Source organism: Bombus pyrosoma, linkage group LG12 (assembly GCF_014825855.1).
Source record: "Bombus pyrosoma isolate SC7728 linkage group LG12, ASM1482585v1, whole genome shotgun sequence".
In the NCBI taxonomy this organism is placed as follows: Eukaryota; Metazoa; Arthropoda; class Insecta; order Hymenoptera; family Apidae; genus Bombus; species Bombus pyrosoma.
Window position 1 is genome coordinate 11,734,913 of NC_057781.1, and position 24,550 is coordinate 11,759,462.

At 31.8% G+C, this 24,550-nt stretch overlaps 2 protein-coding genes and 1 long non-coding RNA gene across 4 annotated transcripts in view; 1 reads left to right on the forward strand and 2 right to left on the reverse strand.

Annotated features, from left to right (window-relative positions):
- Nucleotides 1–9,642, reverse strand: part of LOC122573366 — a 70,329-nt gene extending 60,687 nt beyond the window's left edge. Inside the window, exon 1 of the long non-coding RNA XR_006318723.1 lies at nucleotides 7,084–9,642. This is a non-coding gene — a long non-coding RNA (uncharacterized LOC122573366). The remainder of the gene's footprint in view (nucleotides 1–7,083) is intronic.
- Nucleotides 9,643–11,341: 1,699 nt separating this feature from the next.
- Nucleotides 11,342–21,396, forward strand: LOC122573352 (DNA polymerase theta). Of its 2 annotated transcripts, XM_043739579.1 has the most exons (21): nucleotides 11,342–12,707; nucleotides 12,814–13,044; nucleotides 13,122–13,375; nucleotides 13,469–13,601; nucleotides 13,676–13,877; nucleotides 14,042–14,237; nucleotides 14,309–14,478; nucleotides 14,577–14,844; nucleotides 14,929–15,259; nucleotides 15,363–15,504; nucleotides 15,577–15,820; nucleotides 15,884–16,025; nucleotides 16,381–18,457; nucleotides 18,522–18,730; nucleotides 18,823–19,024; nucleotides 19,106–19,287; nucleotides 19,358–19,477; nucleotides 19,898–20,233; nucleotides 20,300–20,564; nucleotides 20,653–20,879; nucleotides 20,958–21,396. In XM_043739579.1, the coding sequence occupies exons 1-21, from the start codon at nucleotides 11,997–11,999 to the stop codon at nucleotides 21,096–21,098; spliced, it is 6,783 nt and encodes a 2,260-aa protein (XP_043595514.1). In that variant the 5' UTR covers nucleotides 11,342–11,996; the 3' UTR covers nucleotides 21,099–21,396. The 2 variants fall into 2 exon arrangements, with proteins under 2 accessions (XP_043595514.1, XP_043595515.1); XM_043739580.1 differs by lacking the exons at nucleotides 11,342–12,707; nucleotides 12,814–13,044; nucleotides 13,122–13,375 and having other exon boundaries at nucleotides 13,580–13,601; nucleotides 13,680–13,877.
- A 222-nt stretch (nucleotides 21,397–21,618) lies between these two features.
- On the reverse strand, nucleotides 21,619–24,204 carry LOC122573836 (cleavage and polyadenylation specificity factor 73). The gene has a single exon (XM_043740739.1). The coding sequence runs from the start codon at nucleotides 23,762–23,764 to the stop codon at nucleotides 21,704–21,706; it is 2,061 nt and encodes a 686-aa protein (XP_043596674.1). The 5' UTR covers nucleotides 23,765–24,204; the 3' UTR covers nucleotides 21,619–21,703.
- Nucleotides 24,205–24,550: the final 346 nt, after the last annotated feature.

Below are 24,550 nucleotides of genomic sequence, written 5' to 3' on the forward strand. Positions count from 1 at the left end.
GTCAGAAATGATTAGAAAGCATATTCTTTCATCTGTAAAACGATAACGATTCCTTCAATTTTACGTATAGTACCGTACTTTGAAAGATATGAATTTTACATGCGTTACGTCGTTTTCGATTAATTTCCATGATCAAACTGCTTGATTAAAGCAATTTTGCGAGAAACTTTAATCTTGCGCTCCTATCTTTTGCTCTATAGTTACTTGTGTTGAAGCATAAAATGTTTGAATATTATTTAGAAGGAACTGTCTTATTTGAAAAAATGACATTTCACGTTTCATTCACATCAAGCCAATATTATTATCATTATCATTATCACAGAGGATACTCTCTATTTTTGTTCTTTTATCTGACAAATAATTGACAATTGTAAAATGATAATTCGACATATTATTACATCGCGTATTTCCTCAAACTAAGTTTTTGACTTTTTGATTTACTCAAACAGTTTACTACCACTTTTTAAATAATTTATGTCCGCTACAATATTGGGTTTACGTTGGAATAGGGGCCGTCTTTCCACTTGTAGCGATAATAAATTTAGATATGTCTTCAGCAACTTTCATATCGTGTTTTTGAAATGTAAATTTCTATAATACAATCTTACGAACATTCTGATTATTTATGATAGTCAATAACGAGGTTTTAACACTTTTATTATTATTTTATCTGTTTAATATTCAACATGTAATTTATAGCAACTTTATTTTTTTAATGAGATTGATAATTAACAATATGGCTCGATTTAACGAATCGTATTGAACCACCAAATTCTGATAATTCACATACACTAACCTAATGCAAATCTTTGCAATATATTATGTACATATATGACATTAACGTAAGAAATATTTGACAAAGTGCATAACAAAATCAGAGTTTCAGAATGGTTAATTTTAACCGATAGTCACATTAACAGACTATAACTAGTAGATAACTGGAAACTTTCACTTTACTGAAAATAAAACTTTTAAAAATAGTTTCTCAAAGTTTTCATTGCATTTCAATTTTGACTTTTTCAATTTCAATTTCGAATCATTTCGAGCATGTGCTAACACGTAAAGAATATATTATTCGATAATGTATGAAACACTAGGTTACTAAGAGCATAAGATACGAACGTTCATACTCGTGCTTATAATTGCCTACGTGTCTTCTTCGTTTTGCTCTATTCCTTTCCTTTCTTCGAAAAGAAACAAATATGCGGTAAATGTAAATGTATAGATGTAACAAGGTATCCTATGCGTGGACAGACAATATTAGAACCACCTTTCTTCCACGCAATTATGATCACTCTGCCCAGTTTTAGCATGCACGCTTGGCAACTTGACAAATGTACGAACATAATACATAATAAAGAGGTCAGTGACATTCATATAGGTACCATTGGTCGTAAAGTTTTCGCGTTTTGTACGACAGAGGTGCGCATTCCTTCGCGCCTAGTAATGGTCAAATAAAAATACGCGTGTTTCAGACACGCCATTATGGTACCTGGAAACGACGCGACGTTAGAAGAACTCTCACTTCCAACCCGGTTTTGTAGGACAAATATAATTGATCGAGTTGTGTAACGGGTGTGAGGCTGAGCTCAAAATGACTCCGAAGCACGAACATTTGTTATGATAAGATGCTGTGTTCTGCCTTTAGCTTCAGGCATCATTTCATATCCGTTGTTTACAGTTATACAATGTATTCAGTGAGTATGTAATACTATTCATAGCGAACAATAAATCAGCCAGTTCAAATGGAATCTCTGATTGAATATCATAGGTACGAATTACAGGCCGGTGGTTAATGAATGTTCGTCTGGTATCAGCTTTAGATACTGAAATACCTCTAGTAAAAGGTTTTAATATATTTGTGTTAAAATTGTGATAATGATAACTATGTGTATACTTCCAACTATTATACAAATATTTATTTTTTTCAATCATTCTTATTCCAAGCTTATTTGAAAAACTTAATATTCTTCTTTTAAAAACATTTCATTAAACTTAACGACTTTAACATAACAAAACTTAACAAATTAGTGAAAATAGAAATATCATTCTATTTAGAGATGTATCGTATTATTCTTTCTAGAGATATTACATTTTCTACTAACAATATCTAATAACATTTGTATCGCTAATATTTCCTAATTAATGCTTTGTATATGCAGTAATGGCAGTATATTGATATTCTAGTGTTAGAAAAAGTATTTTTTCTTTTTAACTTATCTCGAAAACAATTAAATTTCTATTCGACCATTCTAATTAAAGTTAATTTATGTAGTGTTGAAAACACGCTACGAAAGAGAGGAGAAGTTAGTGATTATTCTTTCTTCGGACTGCTTTAATAGAGCACATAGTATTGTAGATTGCAAGATAGTAACTAATTAATTCTTACATTGTAATTATCGATCGCATTTATATACATTGCACATGAAACATTCCATCTATTTTTGTATCGATAGTTGCTCAATTGGGTTGCATAAGTGGTTTAATTAACTGCAATTTGTTTAATTAATTAAAATGGGATAGAACATTCGTCTAGTACAATTATAATAAATTGACGATCCCGCCTCGCGAAATACAGATACCTACTACACACATGTATATGACTGCGAATCGTGCAATCACATTGAAATGCATTAAACGTAAGACTATTTGTCGTAACTATAAGACGGAAAGGTCGAGGAAGTCAATGCCATTATAGAGATTATGGTAATCGCATTAAATCCTTTCGGATTATAATATTCGTACAAAAAATAAGAATTAGTCAAATAGAAATGACGAAGCACGATCGTATATATATATATATAAAGCATAATTTATTTTCAATTTTACGCTTTCATCTTTCTATTTCTAGTTTGAATAATTTCCCGAGTTGGGAAAGGCGTTAAAAGAATCGTATTACAGAAACCGTATAAGGAAATAAATAATTGTTGGAATAGATACGTAGGTATCAACGTGTCTATCGTCTATAGTTTATACTGTCGTGTAATTTAATTAGAATTTTTCACTGAAAAGAACGATGACAACGAAACAAATAAGATATACTTTCCAATGGCTATAGAGACAAATTGAAAGTACGACGATTCTGTTATAAACCTTACGTTCACACGTAATCAAGAACAAATTACAAGTTCCAATTTACAAATCGAACAATCAGTTTTAAAGCTATAGATATTCTAATCAAATTCCAATGTATTAAGAATATTTAATCTGCGTTTAAAGGTTTATCGACAAATTGCCAGCTTAATCAGGTAGAAATTTCAATACCTCGATAAAGTTTAGAGAAACTGTGTCAAACGGTACGTCGGATACGTGTTAATAAGAACGATAAACGAAGAAGCATCGTTCGTGCAAGTTCTTTATTATCATTGAGACAACAAAATGCACGAAATAAGATAACGGAGCTAATACAATGATCGACTACTACCGCTACCAATATATCGAGCATTCGACGTTATTTTCCCGCCATGAACAAAGTGGCGTTCGGTTCAAACTCGTGCTTCTTCCTTTTTCCCCGCTAGGTTTCCTTCCCTTGTCCCAAGTGTATTGTCTTCAGGAACGACGATGAATGAATCGCATCCGAACGATTCCCGCCAACAAAAAATTACATGGTACACTACTTGCTTGCCTAACTCGACACAGCTCGCAAACTCGCAGCCAATAGTAATTCCTTACCTTTACATTTACAATACGTTAGCACGCGTCTACTAATAAGCGAGCTTCGAAGCACACAGCAGACTGAACGTCACTTCGATTTTGCAGTTAGAATACGCCGTTCGTACGATGATTCTAACATTCATTTGATTAAGAAATTATCAAATGCGCGCAGAGAAAATTAATTCGGTTCTAGCAGATAACGTACCTGTTGAATGTACGTTTCGTAAAATAATTTTAGTACTTTTGATTCAGAATTCCCACGTATATATACATAATTTGGAATAAAATTTCTACAAACAGTTCGTATCATCATTGTCTTCAAACTGTTTATTAGAGCAAAAGTCAAAGTAAATTAATTTCTGTAATCGGTAGCTATTTTGTTTAATTGTCACAGTTGCGACAATAATTGAAAATTACCGCAATTTCGTTAGTTAAAGTAATTAGAAAAAATTTGTTCGCCATGGCTCCTTCATACTTATCTACATCTACTTACGTTCTACTAAAGCAGCGTAAATACTTTATTTGAACTGTCTCGCCTGTGTTTGTGTAGTACAGTACAATACATCGAAAGAGTAACTACAAATGATAAATGAGTGGGTAGCAACATTTTGAAACGTAGAATATTACTTCTCGTATAGAGTGCGAGTTTCATCATTCAAAAGCTAATTTTCTACTTTATTATCCCCTTAAAATAACTTTCGCTTTTAAAATAAGTACATTGAAAAATGTAGTAGTTTACCAAAACAACATTACCATCATTATTTTTACGAGCTTATGCTACGTTATAAGCAACAAAATCATTAATCGTAACGTAAAAGTAATTGTACTGATGACACTTAACGATGTAGCAAATATATAAAGCTGTTTGCGTTCTAGTTTAATGTTAGACAGTAATACTGTTGTAAATTATGTTGTTAAAAAGCGATTAACGAAGGCACTGTAGACACAAGACAATTTATGCATAACTGTGAAACAGACCTTTCGTGCAAAGAATTTTATACTTGTGTGATTTAGGGGGCAAATATTTCAGAGATAATGATATGCCTTTAACTGATAAAATCTAATAATGGCCAAAACCTAATATAGTATTTACCACTAATGGATCCGTTAAGCAAATATATTATAATAATCGTGCCGTTATCTTATTTTTAATATTCAATAACATATGTATCACGACTAAAGCTTAAACATTATCTTTACGCTTATATTACTTAAAATTCCAATTCTTATCGGTCAATGATACTCCATATGTAACATATGTATATGTAGAATTCTGGAAATTAAACAATTTCAACGCAGCTACTTCCAATTATACGTACGGTATATCAGGTAAAAAAAGGATGCAAGTTAGTCGACCTGCTCCTCGTTGCACACGGTACGCGCAATGTAAAACAATGAAGTCATTATTCATTGCGAACTTTACACCGAAACAATTGGCTTTCACAAGGAAGCGACCGTGGTTCTACGAAAACGTGCTTGCAAGTTCATTATACCTTTCGATCTAGGGGTTGATCCGTAGCTTGAAAAAAAAAATTGGCAGTCCATTTGTGCGGTTAACGCATGTATTCTTATGCGGGGTAATTAGTTACTAATTAATAGCGACCGCGCCAAGGAATAATGGCCCCTTCCCACGGCGATTGCGATCAAAGATTCCTGAGAGATGATCATGGTCATTAAATCTTAAATCGGCTATGTGTAAGTGAACCTCGCCGTGGAGTGTTTTGTTTAGAAGCAAATTGAGGTGGGAATCGTATGATTATTATGCATTGTACGAGTTTAGCCGCACGGTCATTAACATTAATAAATGAGTCTTGTGCCAGCAGCAGAGCTGCCATGATACACTTTCATGCATTCTTTTTCGTTAAGTCTTAAAGTCTTAAGGACGCAGCGCTGCCGCCGCGCCATTTAAAAAAAGGGGGGAAACAGTTAGCTCGCTCTCCACTCTCTAGACATTGTTTAAATTGTTTTCCAACCGTTGCGTTGGTCTTTCGTTATCCGCTTCTACATACATATCACAGTTTACAATGTCGCTCTATGCGATACTATCTCGTTCCGAATATTTTATATTTCATATCTATCGTTAAGGCTTTAGCTTGTTAAGACCGACTTTTAGAATTTCCATATATTGCATCTTCATATTTAAGAAAACAAACGAACACCGAATAGAACATCGCTTTGTAGCAACACCAAATATTACGGACAAAATTTTCTTTCCACGTACGACCTTTACCGATCTTAAAGGACATATGTATGTATACCAATGTATCGCATCTATATACCTGTTGTGATCGAAATAGAATACATACGTACATAAATAGAATATATTATTTCATTGAGAAAGACAAAGTTTTGATCGATTTGTCTGATTAACTCTTTCCAGCAGAATAGGAGTATTATTCCCGTATGCTAAACTATGCAAAAATATGTAAATTCTGCAGGAAGTATTTTTATGAAATAATATGTTAATTAAAACAGAGATATTTTGGGTGGTATTTAGATGAACCACACACCTTGTATAATACGCAACTTATTTATTATATAACTTGGCATATTACAACGATAACGATTCTAAAATAACAAAAGAGTTTCACGATATTTGTAATATATGTATATTTAATTGTATATATAATATTTTCATTTGATTCTACCTTTCGATATATGTTCTGTTTCCGAATTGTGAATTTTTTATGTATTTAAGAAGCTAGTAATTTTCTACTTTTAAATATTCACCTGTAAACATCTATTAACGGAACGCAAATCTTTTTTTTCACGATAATTTTTCTTGTTTACATCTTAAATATTTATCGCGCAATTTCGACAGGTTTTTCTATGATTGTCACGATCTACTCAATGTGTGGATATTTAAATCAATTCCAGTCGAACGTAACGGTCGAGATAGGTCACATGGAGCACAGAAATGTAGCGGCATAAAGTACTTATTTCATAAAGCGCCATGTTGCGTAGTAGACTTTGTATATGTATATTCGTCTTGCAATCGCGTTACTTTTTCTGTTGCATTGCTGTATTGAACGAAACGCTGAAAAGTATGCCAAGGCGAAAGAAATAAACAACTATAACATAGCGAGTATTGATATTCTTGTAATTATAAATTGTCGTATATCGTAATAGAGGTAAAATTTATCTACTACAAAGCAAACTATGTATTTAGATACGAGTACGGTAACAAATATTCCAGAAAGTTCGCCTCTCTTTCGCAGTTAAAATTTCGTACTTTTGCAAATGTACGAGTATCTTCTAGATCATAAAAGTTTGAAAATACGTATTTTTGAAAACGTTCGATCGATCTCGTTTATTTTCTAGTCCGATCGCGATATAGAAGATAGATCGTAGATATAAAAGTATTAATATCTACGAGAGAGATTAGAAGAAACGATAGGGTATACAAAGAGCAATAGTTTCGTTGCTTACCAATTTCATATAGAACGTATGACTTGCCATTAATCCAACAAATTGCATCGAAGAGGAAACGTAATGCCCTGCCTATATCGGCCAATATCACAAGATTTTCTATGAAAACCGCGCTAGCGTGTCGAGAAATCTTGCCGTTCTCTGGCCATAGCAGAAAGGAAACGGTAAATTTTACGATCCACCTATCATAAGTCAAGTAATAGATGTCACACACGTGGTGTCGCAGTTTCACGATTTCACAAACACTTAGCGCCGCTCTCGCTTTCACTAAACGATTCTCTGGCCTTTCCTATTCGAGGAACTCGTACTCTCTGGTCGAACTTAATCATAAACATCACACAAAATCTGTTCCTCAATGTCAACGATCCGACACGTGGTGTTTATCGAGTTCACAAAAACAGCGTCACCCGTTGAACGCTCGTTCATTCTATTCCGCCGTTACGTAACATCGGAATTCTTGTTGTAGACTGCGGACCAAGTTCTTTTTCTCCGTACACGTGAACTTACACGATCTCTACGCGAGCACGGCGAGAAAAACAAAAAGTCTGTCTCGAGCGGTTCACCTAATTTCTCCTGTCCGCGTCCGGTGTCGATATTCGACCTTCGACGGATCCAGTGCAACAGCCTTCCTCAGTGACGTCTAACAGCGTCACATTTACACGCAATGGCAAGAAGCGAATCGTTAGAAACACACTCTACGTTTTATCCACGATCGAACGTTGTTTGTGGCACGAGTAGGAGAAAACACGTGGCCGATTGGTAGCATACGCGCGCGACCGAGCGCCAGCAACGTTAGTAGCCGAACGTCGGAAGCGGACTAAACGATACAAGGAACGGAATCGATTGCCGATCCATCGCCGCGGAAGCCAGTTGCCGCGGTTCCAAGTTGCCAACACGAGAAGCAAGTCGGTACGGAAATCGACGAATCACGATTCTTTCGCGGTATCTTTGCCGGCATCGAATCGTATATCGGAGCACGGGATGTGGCCAAGTTGCTCCGGTACATCCCGTGGCTGAGCAGCGAGCACGTATCCAGCGTGATACGAACAAATCGTACGTGACTATCGAGGGATCGCGCGGATATAATCGCGCGAGCGAAGGTAATTACGTATGCGTTCGATGCAGCAAAGAGAGAGTTAGGGGCGAGCTGACGTGTTCGATCGACCGATCCAAAGATCCGGGAAAATTCCTGGATCGGGTCGCGCGATCCGCTGCATCAAGGTGCCACCAGCTGCGTCAGTTTCATACACGCGAAACGGACGAGGCAAAGAGGAAGGAAGAAAGTGAAGGAAGAAGAGAGTGAAAGAGAGACGAGACCAGTGAGGACAAAATGCGTGCGAATACGTCGTTGATCGAAGGACCGAAGGACCGAAGGACCGAAGGACCGAAGGAATTGCGTCAGATGGAGCGTGAGAAATCGCGTAAAAAGTCCGCGCACGACTATATCGATGCCAGGTGACGTGTGATTAGAATAAGGTCTTATCAGCGTGAACGTGCACGAGGTACTGAGTACTGAACCACGGCACGAGGTGTGTATCCAGTGCCGGGCCCCTCTTTACCGTACCGAAGAGTGGAGGGACAGACAGGTGCTCCAGCTTCTGTCTGTCTGCCTGTCTGCCCGCCTGTCCGCCCGCCCGACGCGACGCGTTTGCTCCACCGTTTAGGCCCCGTTCACACTCCCCGCACTATCTTATGCGCTACCGAATGCGTTTTTTGAATGATGCGTTTGAACATCGAATTAGTAGCGCAGTGTAGGCCAGCACTCGCGCGTCTCGCGATAAATCCGCGCGGACTCACGCAATATTCTTGGAAATTGGGACTCCGTTTGACTTGTTTGACTAGATATATTATTTTTCGATCTTATCTCGTAGCCCTGTCAATTTTTAATAAACTTGAACAGATCGGAGTGGAAATTGCAAAGCTTTAAAATGTATTTGTTAAAATGTTCAACAGCGTAAAAATGTTTAAAGAACGCGACATCTTATTCAGCTTTATCTTGATCCTTTAAGCTCTGTTCACACGTTTACGATCTCTTCAACATCTGACGCAATATTAAACACCTATATCTCAACGGTTCTTTTGAACGTTAAACTAGTTTCGTGATGTAATCTGCGATGCTTGTATGTACGTATATGTGCGTCGTTGAACATCAAAATCGTCTATCGGAAGATTTTTATAAATGAAACTTCATCCGTTAAGCTTCACGTTAGAACGTCAATTTGCTTGGATTTTTGTGCAAACGCTAGTAGATTATAGAGAAATAGCAGCATGTACCTAAAAATGATCGCAGCATGATGAAACTGTAATGATTGTTTTCTGTTCGTATTAGTGGTTGAACAAGATTTTGTAATTTGATTTCATGCATTTGTATCATATCTGTTATTCGAGGAATAGAGTTTTATGAAATTTTGGAGAATCTTGATCCCTTCTTATCGCAAGTCTATATAAAATTATTTCCATAAGATTTGTATGCCCAAAATAAATACTTTTTATTTTGAAATTACAGTTATTTTACGTAAATCACGTTTCTCGCGTCATCCTAAATTTTATCGCTACTATCATACCCAAACTAATTAAACGAATGATTAATTATTTTGTTATTTACATATCAATTAATCTCCTATTTAAAAAGATGATAAATTTAATACTAAATCATAAAATGTTGCTGATATCACGAATCATATCTTATATACGCTGTTACATATATTCCATGTTACTCGATATTGTGCTCTAAATTTCATTTTTCTAAGCCTAATATCATTCGCTATATCAGTGACGTATTCGATTTTACTACAAATTACGCCCATAACGTCAATTGCTATTTCAATTTCCGTACTAATTTTGTTACATTTTTGCTTACGTAAAATAATGAAACTACCATTTTTGTGACATACTTTCATCGGGACGATAAAATATTTATTCATTAATACTATCGCTAGATCATCTAATCGTATCATTCGGATATTACTTGCAGCTCGTATCCGAACTCCTTGTTCTTATTTTTCAATTGATTATTCAAGGAATTGAGCAGGCAAAATAGAGAAACTGAAGTACGATCATAGCGGAAATTTATTTCTAAATATTACATCCAGTGAGACTATAATATTTTAACGTTACAACTTTCCGCTTATTAAATATAAACGACCGTCGATCAATCAAATGCCTATTTTCTTATTATCTGTCTATCATTATTTGACAAATGCGTTGCATAAATAAATTTGAAAAATCGTTTGACAGGTTTAAGTTTAACGATTATGCCGATTATAATGACATATCATGAATACCAATCAAACGTTTGGTATTTCCTACAGATGAAAATACATGTACGTCTAACTTGAAGGGTCAACGTATGTTTTATATTCATTGCAAAACTGTAAAATTTTTATTGACAGATCAATTACGAAATGGACGTTTATCTTATTTCACTATTTTTATATCAACTATAGAAATATCTTTAACATATTTTAACTGTTATGTTCTCGTGCATATTATATTAAGAACATTATTAAAACATTATTGTTACAATCGCAACTTCTATTTATTAGTAATTAATATTTAAATAATAATAATAATAATAATGATAATAATAAAATTTATTTTACTAAAATGAATTAAATTTTGAACGATATTACAGTCGAGGCAAATTTCAACTATAGTTTTCGCCCAATAATTTCATTACCAGGACTTTTTAAATCATAATTGAATATAGAATTTCTTTTAAATATTTTAATATCTAAATGTAGACTTAACAGATAGCAAAATAATTACGCATTACATGTACATATTATGTTTATTTTGAGACACTTTGATTATCCATTGCATTTCAACAGATTCGTTTAGAAATTTCACGATAGAGGGCATAATACATCAACTGCAACAATTTCCTAACACTTATTCCTAATATTAAATTATAATTAATTTTTTCAAATATATCTATTCATATATTATAATTTAATTTCCGAAACAATTACAAAATGTAAAAAGATTAAATTTATAAATATTCTATAGCCACTAAATCTATCTTTACACATGGTACTAAAATTGTTTTCTTACAAATATATTTATTTTAATTGTTATTACAGCACGTCTACATATAGTGATCGTGCATATTAATTATTAACAAATAATTAAATTACTAAAGTTTCAAATAATAAGAAAATGTGTGATATAATTTATTCTACCTTAAAGTTCTAGGGATATTTTAAGGTAATATCTCATGACTCGAGTAATTTATTTCAATAGATGAAATAAATACTATAAATGGATAATTCATAATATTATTTTATGTCATATTTATTATATTATATTATTATTTATAATATTATTTTATGTTATTTTATATACAATCTACATGCCAAGAGATTAATTGATAGCGAAATAAAAAATCTTAATAGAAAGAGGCAATAATCATAACCCCACCATGCGCGATTGTACGTTAATCGTGTGTATTTTGAATTTTATCAACGATGTGATTTTTTATAAAATTTCATAACAAACAAAATAGGAAGAATTCTGTGAAGAAGAATATGTGAACGTTTGCTCACTTTCACTTATACATTATATATAATTTATTTTCTGACGAATATTTATTTTAAATAAAAGATTTTTGCATTTATAACATTTACTCCAAATAGTATTAATAGTTTTGTACATAAATGAAAAAATTGTATTCATATAATTATTTATTAAATGATGAATCAGACATTCAATTTTAATCGTGTAAATAATTGCTTGATTTGTAAATATTGAATAGTAAAATTATTTAATTGAATTATATTAAAGCAAGAAGATACAAAATAATGTATCATATATTCGAAAATCATGAATGAAAATTATACAAAAATTACTCAAATAATTCATGTATCTAGTCACAATGATTGAATAATGTATTGTACCATCTTTTGTTAATTTTAATGTATATATTTTCAATATACAATATTCAAGTAACACAAAACTGCAAAATGCAATGTTTGAATAAAATGCCATCCTTTGGGGATGATACGCTGTCTGCTTGTATTCAGGCCGAAGTAAAAAATATGGATATTACTAACAATTGTAATGATGCAGATAAATGTTTCAAAGATGATACATTTATCTCTAAAGTAACAAATGTATCAAATAATATTGATAAAGATATTGAAATCAGAGAAAAATCGCATAGTTCTACTAACAGGAAACGTACTTTGAGACAAAATAATTTAAAATGTAAAGAACTTAAAAGAGATAATGTTTTAAAATCAAAACTTGTTAGCAGGACTAATGTAAGTAAATCAAAATCAAAAAATATTACTTCCTCAAAGGAGAATCATGATTCATATAGAATTAGTGAAGAAAATGCTAATGTAAATGTGAATTATATAAATAATATTTCTTCAAATACAAATATATTGCCAAAACAATATAATAAATCTGAATCGTCAACCTTGCATGTTGATAATAGTAATGAAAAAAGTAATGTTGCAAATACTATTACGATTGATACAAGCAATGTAAAATTATCTGATAGTAATATTCTTGTAAGTAATAAAGAAAAATCTTCCAAATTAAATGCTTCTATCTCTATTATTCCTACCCAAGAACGAAATAAATTAGCTTCATGGGGTCTACCACCAAACATTCTTCAGGTAAATTTGTATTTCTACTAAACTTATACTAATTTCAAAATAATTAGTTCTGTCCATTTCTTAAATTTCAATTACGATACTAAGAGTTTATCTTTATATGTTACAGAAATATGAAGCACGAGGAGTAATTACTATGTTTGATTGGCAAATTGAATGCTTATCAAATCATAAGGTCATTGAAGAAAACTGTAATCTTATATACTCTGCTCCAACATCGGCTGGAAAAACATTGGTAGCAGAAATTCTTATGATAAAAACAGTATTAGAAAGGAGAAAAAAAGTGATTTTTATCTTACCATTTGTTTCTGTTGTTAGAGAAAAAATGTATTATTTTCAAGTAAGACTTTTTCAGTCTATGAGTAAATAATTTAAGAATGTTATATATGTCTTATGTGTTAAATTGTAATTTTTTAGGATTTATTATCTGATAGCGGTGTTCGAGTAGAAGGTTTTATGGGTGGTGTTATGCCCGCTGGAGGATTTGCAGCAACTCATATTGCAATAGCAACTATCGAAAAAGCAAATTCATTAGTAAATCATCTAATGGAAGAAAATGAATTAATCAACTTAGGCTCAGTAATCATAGACGAATTACATCTTGTTGGTGATCCAAATCGCGGATATCTTCTCGAATTACTTCTAACTAAATTAAAATATATGACTTTTAGGTAATTGGAATATGTTTATTTCTATGCGATGTAAGAAAAGTATAATCTACTATTGTAAATAAGTACGGAAATTAATATTCTATTTTGTTTCAGAAATGAAAGTGTTAATATACAATTAATTGGTATGTCTGCTACACTTCCAAATTTGTCCATTTTAGCTAAGTGGTTGGATGCAGAATTGTATAAAACAGAATTCAGACCAATACCATTAAATGAACAATGCAAGGTATTTCACAAATTACAAAATTGTAATATGTTTATAATTTGAAGTTTTTAATACAAATCCTTATATGCTTTTAGATAGGTAGAAGTATATATGATAATAAATTATGTCTTATACGAAACTTAACACTAATGCCAGAATTAACTATGGACTCGGATGATATTCTTCACCTGTGTATTGAGACAATATCTGATGGACATAGTGTATTAATCTTTTGTTCTACAAAAAATTGGTGTGAGAAACTAGCTGAACAAATTGCTGCTGCATTTTGTAAACTGGGTATATTTAATAATATTAAAGTTCTTAATTTTGAATTTTAGCTTATAATTGCACAACTATATATTGTATTATATTGCACAATTATATATATATATATATATATATATATATATATATTATTATGAATAATATTCATAATAATAATTCATAATCAATTTTTTTAGGTCGAGAAAATACGAAACTAGGTAAAACTTTAAGGCAGCAACTAGATACTGCATTAATTTCTGAAACATTGGAGCAACTAAAACGTAGTCCTACAGGTTTAGATAACATATTAAAGAACACAGTTTCTTTTGGGACAGCTTTTCATCATGCTGGTCTTACCATGGATGAACGTGATATTATAGAAGGATCTTTCAGGTTTTTAATTCACGTATCTTCCATTTTATATGAATATTTAGAAAAACTAATTACATGTTAAATTATTTCAGATCTGGGTCTTTAAGAGTTCTTGTTGCCACATCAACTTTAAGTAGTGGAGTAAATTTACCTGCTAGACGGGTGATTATTAGATCTCCAAAGTTTGCTGGAAAATTACTAGATAGCCTTACCTATCGTCAAATGATAGGACGAGCAGGTAGAATGGGAAAGGATACAGCAGGTAAAGATAATAAGATCAGATAAATTAATGGAGTAAGTCAATTTAGTTCAATGCGTAAGTTAATGAAAGGGAATATAGACTCAGTTATATCTTCATAGGGGAAAGTATACTTATGTGTAATCCAACTGAACAAAAAGCAGCTGAGATATTGTTATCAGCTTCTTTGGAACCAATTGAATCCTGTCTTGAGGATTCAACACCTTTAATTCGAGCTCTTCTAGAAGCTATAGCTAGTGAGATCGTTCATACTCCATTACATCTTGAATTGTACATTAAGTGTACCTTAGTAAGTTTGAGTGATGAATACAATTCAAAAGGTCCTTGGAACGACGCAATCAAATTTTTAGTAGATAATGAATTTTTATTGTAAGTATCGTAAAAATAATTATTTTCAAGTTTCTCTTATATTAGATGATATTTTTATACTCCATATAACATAATATTACATAGGTTACAAAAAACTGAAGATGGACATAGGTGGGTGGCTACAGCTTTCGGTAAAGCATGTTTAGCAGCTTCTATTTCACCCAGAGACGGTTTGTTCTTACTTGAAGAACTTCAAAAAGCAAGACGATGCTTTGTGTTGGATACAGAATTACACGTGATATACCTAGTGACACCACTAAATTCTGGAAATCAAATTGGAAGTATCGATTGGATGACATTTTTAGAGTTATGGAGAACGCTGTCAGAAAGTGAACGTAGGGTTGGGCAACTTGTTGGCATAGAAGAACGATTTTTAACATTAGCTGTTCAAGGCATCATACGACCGGGGAAATTGGTGAATTATTTTGTATTTGAGCATTATATATTAACAATTGATATTAATGAGCGAATATATCTATTAATTATGTTCACTAAATAATGTAAACTTCTATTTTCAGCTTAGTATACATAAGCGATTTTATACTGCATTAGCATTACATGATTTAGTTCGTGAAGTTCCCCTTACTGTAGTTTGTACAAAATATGGCTGTTGCCGTGGAGTTCTTCAAACTTTACAGCAATCTGCTTCTACATTTGCTGGTAATATTTCTTATCTATTACAAGAAAATATTTAAATAGGTAATATTATAAAAATTTTAAAATGGTCTTCAGGGATGATCACCCAATTCTGTAAGCAATTGGGCTGGGGCTGTCTAGAATTATTAGTCTCACAATTTCAGACACGGTTACAGTTTGGTGTATGTAGAGAGTTATTAGATCTATTGCGTCTCCCAATGTTAAATGGACTACGCGCTAGAAGTCTTTACAAGCATGGAATCACATCAGTAGCAGAATTAGCTACTGCTAATGAACTTGATGTTGAACGTGCGCTTTATAAGGCACTTCCTTTTGAAAGGTACATTAGTAAAATATTTCATTGATTCAACAAGAGTCTATTATTATTGAAATTATATTTTAGTGAAAAAGAACAGGACGGTGAACACGAATCGGAAGCAGTAAAACGAAATAAAATGAGAACAGTATTTGTCACTGGAAAAGACGGTTTAACGCCTCATGAAGCTGCAACGATGTTAGTTCACGAGGCGAGAACATTAGTACAGGTAGGTAACAGTTATATCTTTAAAGATTGATATTTTTGAATGATTTTATATCTTAACCCTTTGCCATACTTTGACGAGTCTGAGTCGTGATGAGAATTTTGAGCCAAACCTGAATATCACGAGTCTCACTCGTGCTCTTAATCTCGGACCAAATGAATGTTTCGAATGGTGTCTTTTTTCTAAACACGGGCGCTGCTATCTCGCACTCAGTCGCACGATATAATGTTTCAAGTTCCGACACTTTGTCTCCGCCGCTTCGGCTCCTTTCTCGACCATTCGGGCGCAATGATTGGGCCCGAACTCTTCCGAGTTAAATGGTATGGTAAGGGGTTTTAATATTGCACTTCATTTGCAGAATGAACTGAGATTGCAAAATATGTCATGGAAACAGAATGATCAATCGGTCATTACAAACAAATCTAATAGCGAAATAAGTTTATATGAACAACAAGATAGATTTCAAGCAACAAAACGCGCAAATGTAGAAATAAAACTTGAAACTACACACAGCAATTCTAAAAATAAAGATAATTTAAACGAGATTGTCATTCAAAATAAATATGAAGAGAATTCATGTTCAATAATCAACAAGCCTATGAATAAGAATGTCAGTTTTGTTAATGAGAAAGAAAGCTCATTAAATAATAATAATAAAGCTCATAAATCCGATAAAAATAAAAAATCTAAAATTGATGAAAATGTTACAAAAAATATTAACGATTCTAAATGTAACTTAGAAAATAATACATTGCAAGAGACAAAGCATGATGACTTAAAACTTACTGATCAATTATTACAAATAGATATTCCTGAATTTTGTGATACTCTAGCTGAGGAACTATCAACTAATTTCTTTGAAAGTAGCAGCCCTAAAATAACATCTGCTTCAAGACGAAATAGTGAATCATTACTCGTTTTCGACGATAGGAAAAGAAACTGTATCCGAAATGGAAATATTAAACACTCCATTAATGAAGTCCGAAACATTCAGAATGTTAATGATATACCCACCAAGAAAATAAGAATTTCGGACGAAACAAGCATTAAAGTATCAGCTTGCAGAAATACGATTACGCATTTATCTAGTTTTCAGAATGATATAAAAACGGAAGTTCTTTCGAGAAGTCCTAGTCTTTTTGATGATAGTTTAAATCTCGACACACAAATTTGTAATGTTCTTGAACAAAATATCGTTGATTCTCTACAATTAACAGAATTTGAAGAAACTAGATCATCTGAACCCAAAGTAACAATACAGGACAGAAAAGATGTAAAGTTACAAATCACTTCTAGTACTAGCAACAATGAGACAGGCACAGAAAATAATGTGAAAGATAAACATATAAATAAGAATTCTTTAAATTCACAATTAATTTTAAATTCACAAGTAAAACAGAGCACACTTTCGTGGAAAGATGATTCTTGGAATGAAACGAAAAAAATAATGGAGAAGTTAAATCAAATTAAAGATAAAAATAACCATAATATACCAGTTAAATATAACATCAAGGATGGAAAAAATGCAAATGTGCAACATTTTGTAGAAACCAATGAAATAAGTAGTTCGACGTTAGAGATAAAAAAGAAGTGCGATATGAAATTTGAACGAGCTATGGATGATTATATAAAAAAAGGACCACAGAAACGTAGACTGAGTAATGTACAAGTTGCAAAATCACCTATTGCAAATGTCATGGTTTTTAGTAAAAACGGCGGAACATTGTTAGATTCAAACAAATCAGATTCAGATGAAATTGTTATTGCTTCCCAAAATATAAATTCACCGGCTACAAGTAGTTACAAGTTACAAAGTAAACTAGATTCTGTAAGGAAACAGAAGTTGTATACTCAAAAAGTTTCCGATCGGATATTTGATGATAAGAATCATGCAACTACTGTTTCAGACAAAATAGAAATTGAAAAATGTAAAATCAAATCAAAATTAAATGAGATACTTATACAAAAAACATTAACTAATAAAAATTCTAGTATAGACAGTGTAATTTTGAATTCGGACGAAGATACACCCATAAAGTCGGAAAATTTTTTACAAAAGTCTACATTTAATTTAAAAAACACTCAAAATAGTCCTAAAACGTGTGTAAAAACAAATGAACTTGCAGACACTGTAAATGAAACAACTAATTGGAATACATTAAATATTATAAAAGTTGGAAGTGATAGAGCCACATTTAATTTATTTAAGCGTGAAGTGATGCAGAAACGATATATTGCGTTAGCTTTAAATTGTGAATTGTATAATGATAAAACTAATAATATAGGCTCTAAGATCATTGGTCCTACTACTATTGAAAGAAAAAAGAGGTCTAAAAAAACGGAAAATTATGTGCATGCAGAGAGAAAATTATGTGGTGCTGCTATTGCTTGGGAAAACAATATTGCATATTATATTTCTTTCTCTAATGAACGAGGTATTTAAAATTATGTTAATATTAATTTTTCTCCCTCTTAGCTTCTAACGCTATAAATTTTCAGATTTAAAAATCCCAGGTAAAGATCAAATGAAACTATTAAAAGAATTGCTGAGTAACACATTTTTGTATGTAAAATGCTTTGCAACAAAAGAAATGTTTAAAACCTTGTATAAATGCTGTAGTATTACCGCAAGTTGCAAATTTTTAGACCCAAAAGTAGCAGGTTGGCTGCATCATGGGAGCAGTCGTGAAAAAACATTTCATGAAATGGTAAGCGATATGTACAACTTTATTTTTATAAATAAATTTATATATTATATTAAGTTATAATTGTACTATATTTAAATTAATACACAAAACAGGTGAAAGAATATTTTCCACAAGGATGTTTCATAGCTAAAAGAATAGGTACATGTTATGATGTGGGACCTGGATTGTATATCGAAAGTGAAATAGCAGGAGAGCTCAGAGCATCTGCCGAAGCTGTACTTACATGGCATATAACAGATAAACTATTAGATAAGTTAGAACAACAGAGTCCAACATTACTATACACATTTAAAGGTAATAAATATAATGAATATGCTTCATTATTACTCTATCTCATATTCTTTTACATTTTTGAAACATTAAGTATATTTTCAGATATTGAAATGAGGACAGTGACCTTACTAGCTTGCATGGAATTAACTGGTTTAGGCGTATCGTTAAAATCATTACAAGATTTGTCTTCCATCATCCATGAAGAGATGATGTCATTAGAAGAACAAGCATATGCATTATGTGGAAGAAGATTCAATTTTTCCTCGTCTAAGCAAGTTGGAGAGGTTTGTAAATATATTAATGAGATGGATTGTTATTCGCACAGTTGTTTGAATTTAATTGTTAATTGTATAGATTTTAGGCTTATACAACGGAAAAAAAATTAGCGTTAATAAAGCTGTATTAGAGCAGTCTGATCATCCAGTATCTAGTCTTGTTATGTCATGGCGTAAATTAAGTGCAACTCAATCTAAGGCATGTATAGATTAAAGAAGTTTTTGATAAAATTAAAAAACTGAAATTACGTGTATAAGTAAACGCGAGGATTCTTTATGAAAAAATGTAGAATAAAATTTTTTCACCAAAAGCTTCGTTTCCAAGAATAGTAAATTTGCAAATCTATTTTATGTATGTGCCTGGTCAATTCCTAATTAAACATGTTCAAACTCTATTTTCTTGAAGATGAAGCTTTAAACAGGAAGATTATATTCCACATTTTTAGCATATTTTCACATGTACATAGAATAACTTTGTGCTAATTGTTTACTTATGCTCAGTCAATAATTAGTCAAGTTCAAAATTTTTTCGAAAATTAAAATTCGGACGAAAAAATGTAATTTTACTCTGTATATTAATTAAATAATTCAAAGTAAAATAATGAAATAAATTTTTTAGATTATTTATCCAATATTGAATCTAGCTCAACACAGTTCTCGTATTCACGGTAATTGTATTACGTCTACATTAACGGGTAGAGTTTCGATGCATGAACCAAATTTACAAAATGTGCCAAAGGATTTTAATTTTAAAGACAATAGCTTTACAATAAGTGTTCGAATGGCATTTATACCAGCAATAGGCAATGTTATGTTGTCAGCAGACTACTGTCAACTTGAATTGAGAATATTAGCTCATTTTTCAAGAGATATACTATTATGCGATATTATGCGGAGACCAGGTGATATTTTTAAAAGCATTGCAGCCAATTGGAATCACATATCTGAAGATCAGGTAAATACTGTATAAACAATTTATATTGTTAAAAATAATTTTATTGACATATATTGACATTAAAAGGTTGATGATAAAATACGTCAGCATACAAAACAATTGTGCTATGGCATGATCTATGGCATGGGAGTGAAAACACTTGCTGAGAATTTATCAGTAGATGAAGTTAAAGCCAAAGAATTTTTGGAATCTTTTATGAATGCATACCCAGGTATATCTAAGTGGTTGACTAATGTATTGGATGAAGCACGTACAAATGGTTACATAACAACTATCCTGGAAAGACGTAGAATGTTTCCTGAATTGACAAGTACAAACCCGGTGGAAAAATGTAAGTGTTCTTAAGTATAGATTGGTTTCCACAATAAAATTTTTTGTTTAATTAGGAATAAATTAATGTAATCTTTTAATTCTCATAGTACAAGCAGAACGCCAAGCAGTGAATACAAAAGTTCAGGGTTCTGCAGCTGATATTGCTAAAAAAGCAATGGTTAATATCGAAGAAAGAATACGAGTCGAGTTTCCAATGGCTACAACCATTATGCCTAGTAGCAATCCTATTCGTAAATTGAGAAGTAACAGTAGAGAAGCACAGCAAAGAGGTGGTTATCTAGTATTACAACTCCACGATGAACTTTTATATGAGGTCAGTAATAGCTTTGTATCAGTTTTCTATTTTGAATGCTTGTATTTTACCATCTTTCATTCCTTTTCCTTATATTAGGTGAATATACACGATTTAAATCAAGTTGCAAGAATAGTAAAGGAATCAATGGAACAAGTATGTCAACTTGCAGTACCGTTGCCTGTGAAACTTAAAGTTGGACCAGCATGGGGAGATCTTTCTGAATATACTGTTTGTTAATCTACTAAGTTTTTCTATAAGAAAATATTTAGTATTGTCTAATTGTTTGAATTAAATTCTTAAATAAAAATTTTTTTATATACACTTTTACACGAAAAGGTAGTTGATCATGTTTCAATTTTTTTCTGTGACTTATAATATTGTGCATTGTTGCATAGATTTATAGTAAGGCGAATTGTATGTACATATTTATTCTGTTTTTTATCATATTTTTTATATCATAATATGAAACAATGAATTGTATATTTAAATGATATAAATAATTGCATATTTCAGAAGATTTAAATAATAAGTTAATATTTACTGAACATGAATTTTCAAACAATTTTTACTATTTGAATCATATTATATGAAGTATCAAAATTTATATGATATAAAATTTAAGATTCAAATTTATACAAAAAAAGATTAGAATAGTAATTTTTATACTTTTACTTGTTAACATCATTATTTTTGTAAAAATGTATAAGTAAGTGATTGTGTTGTATAATACCATTGAATTGTATAAGAAATAAAAGTCTTTGTTGTTCAAAATTTTCTATTAATATACATAATAGTAATCTTGTAAGTATTACATCCTATACGTAATTTAAAAAAAATATTTCTTAAATTGTATCACAGGGAGGTGCAAGAGATTGATGTAACTTTGTTACTGCTGTTTGTACTATTTGTTGAAATGTTTCATCTTCTTTACTGGTAACTTCTAAATTTAATAAATCTATATGTGCTTTTTTTCCATCAACTGTTACATACAGCTTTTCTCCTTTAAAGATCTTAGGAACCGAGTCCTCCCCAAACATTTCTTGTAACATTTCTATCAAACATTCTTTAAAATGCATTCTATCCATTTTTGTAGGTGCTGGTAATACTTTGGGTGGCTGTTCCATCATCTCAGCTTGTAATATTGCTGTCAAAACAGAATCTGCGTACATATCATTTACAGGTGTCGCGATCCACTCCATAGTAACAATTTTTCCATCAATTGTGACATCAATATTTTTAAAAACACGTAATTTTTTATCATCTACCACTTCCAAATTTCCAGCAATCTGAGTTAGAAGATGTTTTAATACTGGTAATGATGCTGAAAAATAAATGCTCTGTCTTTGAATAACTTGACTCATACTCATGTCCGTATATTTTGATAAGTCGCAAGGTGCTAGCATGTGATAGTTGAAATTTCTTTTCACTAAAACCCCAGATAATATCTGTCCTGGTTTTGGCGTTTCCATTGCTAATGTGCCCATTACTTTGGCAGTTTTTTCCCCCCTAAAGTATAATTCTACAGCAACAGTATTTCTTGGGTTATGTATTTCCATTGTTGTATTGGGATCATCTTCATATTCTCTTTGCAATGCTGCTTTTAATCTACCCATTTCATTTTGTTCCCCATGCACAAGTACAACATGTGGTGGTTTTAAAATACGTATGAATTCAGAAGTTTGTTGATAATCTGTATGCGCTGAAAATGATATATAGTCAACAGACATTTTTAATGGTAACTTTTGTCCAGACATGGTTGTAATCTCTTCAGGTTCTGATAAGATAGTTTTTGCCAATGTTCCCTCTACACAGTAACCAGCAATTATAACTCCATTTTTTGCATCTGTACACCAAGATTCAAATAATTCCCTTGATAGCCCACTTTGCATCATACCGGGAGAAGCCATTACCACACACGGTCCAATATCTTCAAAATGATCAATTCCTTTCAAATTGGAGATATGTTTAAATACAAAAGGATTGTTAATAGCTATTTGTCTTCTAATTTTGTCGTTCATTGCATTTACATAAGTTTGATAAACAGCCATACACTTCTTTGCTAAAGAAGAAGCATAATAAATGGGAATTTCATGAAGTTCAGGATGTTGACTCCAATATTCATCCAAAATAAGGAGAAGTTCTTGTGCTCTACCTAATGCAAACACTGGTATTAAACATCTTCCCCCTCTATTAACAATTTCATGAACTAAATTTGTAAATCTCCCTTCACGATCTTCTCTTTTTTCATGTATATGTGTACCATAAGTAGATTCAGTAATTAAAACATCTGGATGAATATTTGGAATTTCAGCTGCCATCAAATGTCTATCTTCTTGTCGACTAAAATCCCCAGTATATAAAATCTTAACACCCGCTATTTCAATCATAAACATAGCAGCACCTAATACATGACCGGCATTATAGGCCCAAAATTTGATTCCAAACACATCTTTTTCTTCATGGAAATTGATAGTTTCTATTTTGTCCATACTAGTTTCTAGGTCTGATTCAGTGTATAACATTTGTTCTGTCGCAATATTACTAACTTTGATATAGTCGGACAAGAGCCAACGATATATAGCTTTAGTGGCGTGTGTCATAAAACATCGTCCTTTAAAACTGGTTTTTTGTAAAAACCATGGTAAGGCCCCACAATGGTCCAAATGAAAATGAGAAATTAACAGTAAATCAATCTCATCTGCTTCTACCAAGTCCACAAATGGTAATGCATCCATGCCAGATAAGCCAGGATGTATACCACAATCTAACATAATCTTTTTGCCTTTAAATTCTAACATGATACACGATCTTCCTACTTCTTGGCCAGCTCCAAGTGGTCTAATCGATAATAAATCACTTTCTTCGGCTGGCACCTGTGTTTCTGGCTTTCTTTTCACGGACATTTTTTTATAATTTTATGATTATCATCCAATCATAAAAATTATTCATAAATCACATTCTCACGTATAATTTGTTTCAATTACGTTACAAATGCCACACGTTTTTTCTTATGTTTATAGGCATTGTTTGTACAAACATATCTTATTGTTACGCCAGAAAGAAAAAATGAATCTTCAATGATCATATACTTAATAAGTAGCGCGATAATAGAGGTTAGAAAATTGTACTTCAGATTTAGTGGTTAAAATATATGAAAGATATTTTCAATGAAATTAGTTGAACAAATCTAATCTTCTTCTCTGTTACTCGTATATTACAAACAAAATATCACGTTAATATTTAAATTAGTTTAATCCAACTTTTAAAACGTAAGTTATGTTATTGTGTACGTATAGAGCAATTCAATACCCACTTACAAGCGTCACGATTACAATATACTACATGTGGAAGCGTAAGTATAAAATTTAATATAATTTTATTTACATGCACAATATGCACATATTTCATTACTAACAAATATTTTAATTCTTACAACGGAAATGTAAATATGTAAACTTATACCTATATTAGTTTCTCTAAAAAATGAAATATATTTCATTTAACTTGATATTAAAGAAACAAATAAAATTATACTCTTTAATAATAAATTTTAATTATTAATAAATATTAGTAGAAAAATTATTGGAAATTTCCACTCAATACATACAAATATTTATATTATAAAATATTTCTCAAAAAAAAATTATAGGTAGTAAATGTAGAATACATGTAAGATTAGCTTTTAAAAT